This window comes from Leucopleurus acutus (assembly GCF_964270905.1).
Source record: "Leucopleurus acutus genome assembly, chromosome: 19".
Lineage (NCBI taxonomy): Eukaryota > Metazoa > Chordata > Mammalia > Artiodactyla > Delphinidae > Leucopleurus > Leucopleurus acutus.
Genome location: NC_139161.1, coordinates 52156528 through 52164135, shown reverse-complemented (window position 1 = coordinate 52164135; position 7608 = coordinate 52156528). Strand labels below are relative to the sequence as shown.

Below are 7608 nucleotides of genomic sequence, written 5' to 3'. Positions count from 1 at the left end.
GATGCTGGGGAGGGGCCTTAGGACAGACCAAGAGGAGAAGTGAGGGGCAGCCAAGGGGGTCAGCCAAGGGGGTCAGCGGGGTGTGTATGGGGTGTCTGGACACCAGAGTGGGGGAGGGGCCAACAGCCATTTAAAGGGCCAGCCCCAGAGCTTTAATCCCTCACCAGCCCTGGCCCCAAGCCGGAGGCTGTAATTCATCTGTCCAACAGCTGGGGTGGGTGTGTGTGTTGGGGGGGGGGGCATGTGGACGGGAAGGGGGAGCTGGGGGAGGGGCTGGGGCTTTCTTGTGCACAGAGCCAAACAACAAAAGGGGAAGCTGAAGGGCCAGCTCCAGTGTGCCCAGGACAGGCTGCTGACGTGCAGACCTGCCGGTGGCCCCCACCTGGTGGCCGACAGACTCCGTAGTTTAGACTCAAGGATTCTTGGCCAAGGAGTCCATGAACCCAAAGGTGGGGCCCTGGAGAAGGCCCGGGTTGAGTGCCCCCCAGGCAAGCTGTCACCCCTCCGTGCAGGTCCCATCCGCAGCACTGTCCCAGACCTGGCAGGCCCCGAAACAGATTCAGCCTCAAATGCCCTGCTCGCCAGCCAAGCCTCCCCAGACAAGGCCTGCCGGCTCCCCCCTCCCGCTGGCGCAGGGTGGCAGCGGCCACACCGAGGCTGTCCCTTTAAATCATTACCACCCCTGATTGTGTGGACGAACAGAGGGCCCTGCCCCCCAGGCAGAGGCTTGCCACCTACCCCCACGAGTCCCCAGAAATGTGAGGGCCATTTAAAGGGACAACAGAGAGGCAGCCGGGTCTCTAACCGTCCCCGCCCCCACCCCAAACACACTCACAGACCCTTTCGCCCGCGACACATAGCCCCTTGCCCCTCCAGAGGGCCCCCCAAATTCCGGTTCTCTCCCCACCCCTAGAGACTGCTAGAAGGAGAAAGGGGCCAGAGTTGGGGGGCGGGGAACTGGGGAAACGAGAAAAGGACAGGGACTCCCTCCTTCCTCAGAGCCCCAGGGGACAGGTCGGAAGGAAAGCAAAGCCTGGAGAAGCAGCGAGACAGAGCCCCGAAAGGTGCCGCGGGCAGACCTGGGGCGCACAGGCTGTCGGTCGAGGGGAAGGGAGTTGGGCTGCACGAGACAGCGGCGCGGCCAGCGGGCGACTAGCCCAAGTGGGGAGATGGAACAAGAAGGGCCGGGGGCAAAGAGGCAAGGCCGGGGGAAACGGGGAGACGGAACCGGGGAAAGGGGTCATCTGGGAGGGTGTGGAGGAAAACCCGAGAGGGGAGGGCGAGCCAGGCCGGGGTTACCTGCTGGGTGTCTGTCCCCCGGCGGTGCCCCCGGAGTCCGGGTAGGGAGGGGGGGGAGTAGCGGGGGGGGGGAGTGGGGGCTGGGGGGGCGGGGGAGACGGTCCCTCCTCTGCCTCCTGGGCCTGCCCCGGCGCTTGCAGCCTCTGCCTCCCTCCCTCCTCCTCCCCGTCCCTGAGTCCCGGAGTCAAACAAAGAACTGTAGCAGGCTCTCCCCAACCCCCTCCCTCCCCCCTCCTCCTCCTCCTCCTCCTCCTCCTCCTCCTCCTCCTCCTCCTCCTCCTCCTCCTCCTCCTCCTCCTCCTCCTCCTCCTCCTCCACCTCCTCCTCCTCCTCCTCCTCCTCCTCCTCCTCCTCCCCCCCCCTCCCTCCCTCCCCACCAGCAGGCTCCCTCCTCCTCCCTTCCGGTCTCTTCCTTTAACTACCCGCCCCCCCCCAGCCCCCAGCACTAGTCTCTCTACCCACCCACCCGAACCTTTTACACACCCCTCAGCCAGCCCTGTCCCCGCAAAGGAAACTGTGGAGTCCCTCTGCAAACTGAAAGGCTCCAAAGAGCATGGGAGGGGGCTGGGGTCTTGCTCAAAAATCAAGAACCACAATACAATTATTTTATTTTCGCAGCCAGAGGAACAGTCTTAGCTGTTTCTTCTGCAAGAAGGGGAAAAATAATCGCAAAGAAAGCAATACAAATCTGACTAAAGCCCTCATCAAATAAAGTGCACAATGCAGTGGAAGCTAATCCCCAGCCCCCCCCCGCCCCCCCCCCTACCAAATTAGCACAAACTCTCCACTCCTCCCTGGAGAACTCCTAAGGTCTTGGCCAGTTTGAAGCAGGCCTACCAACCATAATAATAAAAATAATAACAGCGTTTAACAATAATAAGCATTTCATAACAAGCATTCATTCAGTGTTCATTCTGTGCCAGGCACTGTGCTAAGTGCTTTGCATAAATTATCTCATTTTTTTCCCTATCAACTGCCTAGAAGGTAGGTATTAATATTTCAATTTTCCAGATTAAGAATATGAGGCACGGGGAGGTTGTGACCTTTCCAAGTGTCTACAGCCACTAAGTGGCAGAGCTGGGAATGGAATCCAGGTCTGATCTGACAGCCCAAGCCCTAAGGTACACAAAAAGAGAAACCAATTTTTTGCAATACGATAACCAATCCCATGACTTAATAGAGAAGGGCAGCCATAGCTATCAACTGAGTCCCCTTCCTTCAAGAGACAGAGATCCACCCACCTACACAGAATAAAGGCCCTGACTTTTCAGTCTAATACAGTTTCTTGACCCTTTTCCTCACTGTTGGGACTGGGGGTGGGGTGCCATTGATTAAGGTCAGGGCTGAGCTGGTATCCAGCAGTATACCACACAGCAGTATACCACAGTTTGCCTCCTGGGAGGTAGCTATCTGGCAACCACTCCTACTTCAACTCAATATGGGGGCAGGGGCGGGGGCAATGAGACACTTGGTAATGCAGCAGGTGGGAAAGTAAAAAGACTGCTGGGAGGCTCTTTCCAGGAGGGACGGGGGTCTTGCAGGAAAAGCTCTTCTGTGCCAGTCTAGGGAAAAGTGACCCAGGCTTCGCTTCGCCCAGCGAAGGGGCAAAGTCCACCACACCACACCCGTGCCCCTCCCCCTCACAAGACTCCAGGCCAGGGTTTCCCACCTGCAGGACGCTAAGGCCAAGGGACGGGAGAGGGAAAAAAGATGGCACGGGGTTGCAGCTGGACTCGGGGCGGGGGGTGTGGTAGGGGGAGGGGGCCGGAATGGAAAGGGCACGTGCACTGGTGACATCATCCCAGGCCACCTTTAACACAGACCTTTGACCCCGAGGGGCGGAGAGGAGCCTCAGGCTAAGCTTCCTGGGAAATATCCTTAAGAATTCTGGGAACCCAAAAAGGAGAGGAAGGAAGGAACCCAGGCGTCCCGCCCTTATCTTCTGCCCCCAACGCGGCTCCAATCCCTTGGACTCGGGCCTCTCGGCTCCTCCTCTCCGCCTCCAGCCCTGACCTCCCAACCCACATTTCTGACAGAGTCCCGACACGCCTCTCAGAGATACTGTGCCTTCTCTCTCCTGGGCGAGATCTCGGGTGGGGCGCGGGAGGTGGGGGGCGGGGGCACCAGGTCCCGCGGGGCTCCGTCTCCCATCAGCGGGATCCCCCGTGCCCCAGCCGGCCGCCAGCCGGAATCTGTCTGGGTCCCAACTCTCCTGCCCCTCCCCGCGCTGTTCCAGGGCGGAGTCTGTGGAGTTGAAATCAGGACACGGCAAGAGGAAGAGTTATATAACTGGGAGAAGACGAGAAGGACGAGTGAAGATCGGGAGAGGCAGCCCGAAAGGAGCCGAGGGAGGTGCAAAGAGCACCAGGGCGAGGGGGGGAAGAAACGTTAGGGATGAGAAGGGTTTTGGTGCACATCAAAGGGGAGGAATTCACGCGAAGACGGGTTGCGATGGTCCGGGAAAAGTCACCTGGCCCGTCCGGGGCTTCCCCGCAGCGCCCTCCCCAGCCACCAAGAGCAGCTGAGCCCGAGCGAGTGAAGCCTCGGGAAGGGGTGCTGATACCCGTTCCGTTCGTCTTGGAGAGGAAACCTTAGCCAGAGCCCGGGAAGGCAGCGGCGGAGCATATGGGGCCGGAAACCACAGCTCCGCCCAGCCCACCTGGGAGAGTGGGGCGCCAGCTGGGGGTTGGTGGGGAACAGGTAGCTGGCTCCTCCCACGCCAGGCTGGGCAGTAACGGCTTGAGACCCAGAGAAAGGCTAGCGGACCCATACGTCTGGTTCCCCCCGGGGCTGAGGAGTGAGTGCAGCCCAGTACTAATTTGCGAACAGAGTCTCTAGATGGGGGTAACTGGGGGAAACGGCAAGCGCTGACTCGCCGCGCAGGCGCGGGGGGGGGTTTACTCGGGCTCGTGCGGCGCGGGGAGGGGGAGTGGGCGCGAGCGTGTGGGAGTGCACGTGCGGGTCCCGGGCAGTTACCCCCTCCCAGCCTCCACCTCTTCCCCTCCCCTTTCCCTCTTCCTGTCGCTCTACGATGCCTTCTCCACATTGGCTGCCAAGGCGCTGATGTCAGAGGCAGCCGCTGGAGCGGATTGGGCGGACGCGAGAGTTAGGGAATCCAGCTCCTGAGTCTAGCTCTCCAGTTACTCTGGCAACAGGGCAAGCAACCCCCGGGAGGGAAGGGGAGCAGAGCTCAGCGCCGCGCCTGGGTCCCGCCTCCCTCCGGACCAACGCCGAGTCCGTTTCTGTGGCAGCGCAGCTCGCTCGCTGCTCCCCTGCTTCCTCCTAGGGATCTCCCTGTCTCGAGAACCAGGCGACCTGCCCTCGACCTTCGCCGCAGTCTCCCAGCCCCCCACTCTGCCAACTCCCATCCTAAATCAGCCACAAGCCGCGGCAGACAGGAAGCGAATCTGCGTTGCTTAGCAACCTGCCCGCGTGCCCCCTCCCCACTATTTACCCCAGCTCCGGGAGGCGGAGTCCCTACCCCCTCCCCCGCCCATGCCCTTTGCCCTCCCGACCACAATTTCCTGTGAGGGGGACCGAGATGACAGGAAGTCAAACAAGCACCTCAGCCCACCTTTCCCTCTGGCCGGGGCGGGGGGCTTCGGCTGCTTTCACGGCCACATCCCCCACCCTGGCCCCTGAGGCGCGCTGTGCGTCTCGCTCTCGCCATCTCGCGGCTGCGTCGCGAAGGTTCAGCGGAGAAGGTCCCGAGAAGGGCGAGAAGCTAGGAACGGGAGGTGTCAGAGTGGGGGCTGGACCGGGGATGAGGAGACTATCGGGGTGAGGCCGAGTGCAGGGAGGTGACGTGTGGTGGAGGGGATGGGGGCGAAGGCTACCGCTGGGAAGCTGTCGGGGCTCCCAGTGTGAGGGTCAGAGCTGAGGCTACATACCTCACCCGTGGGAAGAGCCAGAGGGAGACTTGGCGCGGCCCGGGACCTGAGACACAACCCTGACTACACCCGCCCTCAAGAGGCCATCGCACTGACCTAACTGCAAACCCTGATCTTTGGTCCTGCCCTTCGGTTAGGGACCGCCGCGCCCCGCCCCCGCCCTAGGGTCGGGAAGGGGAATCCCAGGCCCCTGTCGACATCCGGAACCCAGGACATCTGCCGCCCAGCTCTTCCCTCACCCCCGCCCTGCTCTTTTCTAGGGGACCCAGATGTCCTACGCCCAGTCTTCTTCCCAGTGCCTTCCTTTCCAGAGACCCGAACGTCCATCCCCAGCTCTACCCTTCTTGCGACTCAGGCGTCCCGCCCCACTGCGCGGAGATGGTTTCCCTTTCCAGACGCCTTCGCGGCTCCCCGTTACCTGGTTCTGGGGTGTCCCAGGTGTTCAGGTTCCCCAAGGTCACCCAGGGGGTCGAGCGGCCCCCCCTCTCCCAGGCCGGGGCTGGGGGGGCCGCTCCGCCCCGTGGCGCAGTTGGATTTTCCAACACAAACACCGCCCCCCTACCCCCCTCCCGCGCCCCAGCCCCGCCCCCTTCTCATGGTCCCGCCCCTGCCCGCGCCTAAGTCCCTCTCTCAGGCTCCGCCCCGCTTTCTGCCGGTCCTGCTCGCCTCAGCACAGGTGCCGAATAGCATGCCGAATGCGGGGTACAGGGTTCAGGGTGCAAGGAACGGGGGTCCAGCACCGATCCCTGCCTGACAAACCCCGATTCCGTTTGGATCACGCGCCCTTCCAAAGTAAGCCCCGCCCCACTCGCTCAAGTCCTGCCCAGCGATTTAGCCACATCTTCTTTAGGCCCCACGGCCCTGCCCGTTCGTTCAAGGCCACGCCTCCCCTCCCTCTCAAGACCTCCCACTTCCCTTGCTCCTTTCCCGGTCCAGTAGCTACTCATAGGAACTCTCATTCTCCGTAAGGCCTGGGCTTCCTCCTTCCCCAAACCCCCAGCATCCCATTGAGAGACTTACGGCTTGTGGTTGTGGGTGTTTTAATGCACTGAGCTCCAATACAATTCTCCCACCTTTATGGCTAGCACAACCAGATATTACCAGGGCCCCCTCAGACGACAAATTCAACCAAGGTCAAGGCCAGAGTGAGGTCCAGCGTCTGTCCGAGGTGCATTGTCAGCCTTGGCTCTTAGAGTCCTCGACCCTCCCTCAAGCGGTGAAGAAGGGGAGGTCCTCTCAGTTATCCAGGCTCATGAGTAGAGCAGTGCCCCTCTTGATCCAATGATCAGATGTCATGGTCCCAGAGCGGAGGTCGATGCCAATGACAAACGATGCGCGCTCTGAGCTGCCTGCCCGGTTGGGATAGTAATAGCAGGGACAGGAGTACATGCCTTCGGGGAAGGAGAGGAGAAAGAGTCAGACCCTGGAGCCTCTGGCAGAGCAGGGCAGGAGCAAGTGTGGGGGAGGGGTGGAGCAGAGACTGGGTTAGGATCCAAACTAGGGATGGAGCCGGCAAGCTTGAGGGCACTGTCCCACCCTTGGCACTCTTCTTGCGGCTCTCTGTAGGCCGGAAGTGGATCGTGGGCATGAGGCAGACAAGCTGCATGGGCTCTGCCTCCACCAAGCAGGAGTTCTTCCGGTCCCAGCCAGCACCCTCCAGGTATAGGCCCCGAACCCAGACACCATCCTGGGGAGACATGGGGGCAGGTTGGGGGGAAATCTAGACCCTCAGTTGCCAGCACCCCTGTCCTGCAACCTCTCCTTTCCCACCTTTGCTCCCAGCACCCTCCTTCTCCACCAGAACCCCCTCTGCTCGGAACCCCGACAACATCTGGCTCCCACCTTGGGTGGATACACTAGGTTGCTGTCGTCCACAGTGGAAACAATAAACTCCCAAGAGAGGCTGTCCACTGAAATCTGGGGATTGAAGGTGAGAATAAGGGAGGACCCCCAAAGAGGAGAGCAGATACATGTCCCCAGCAACCATCCCCACCACACTTTCCACATTGCTCACATTGTTTTGGCGAGCTGAAGACTGCAGGACAGCCGTGAGGAAGCCGGTGGGAAAGGTGAAGCCAGCCAGCCAGAAGATCACAGGAGGCCGTGTGCGGCTGGCCCACAGCTCAAACTGTTCCACACGCATGGCCAAGTCCCGGGTCCATGAAGCCAATGGCTTTTGTGAGGGATATGCCTGGAGGAGGAGAAGGCAGTGTGTGTTTATTCATTCACTTATTCATGCATTCAAATCCTTGTTTCAACACCTGGAGCAGCTATAAGAAGAATATATGCTGTCAGCCCCTGTTCCCCAACCATAGATCGGCACAGCTCTCCAAAAGCCAACTCCCAGGAAAGAAGCATAAAATGACAACTATTAACAATAGCACCAGTAATATTAACCAGTTACCATTAATGAAGCACC

The 7608-nt window shown here is 60.6% G+C and overlaps 1 protein-coding gene across 1 annotated transcript in view; it reads right to left on the bottom strand.

The window, feature by feature from the left end:
* Positions 1-6425: 6425 nt before the first annotated feature.
* DNAH2 (dynein axonemal heavy chain 2) overlaps positions 6426-7608 on the bottom strand; it is a gene marked incomplete at its 3' end in the record, with an annotated part of 86420 nt that continues 85237 nt past the window's right edge. Inside the window, exons 84-87 of the mRNA XM_082860253.1 lie at positions 7204-7380; positions 7032-7106; positions 6726-6876; positions 6426-6580 (exon numbers count right to left, since the gene is read on the bottom strand). Coding sequence (XP_082716379.1) covers positions 6426-6580; positions 6726-6876; positions 7032-7106; positions 7204-7380 — 558 coding nt within the window. The remainder of the gene's footprint in view (positions 6581-6725; positions 6877-7031; positions 7107-7203; positions 7381-7608) is intronic.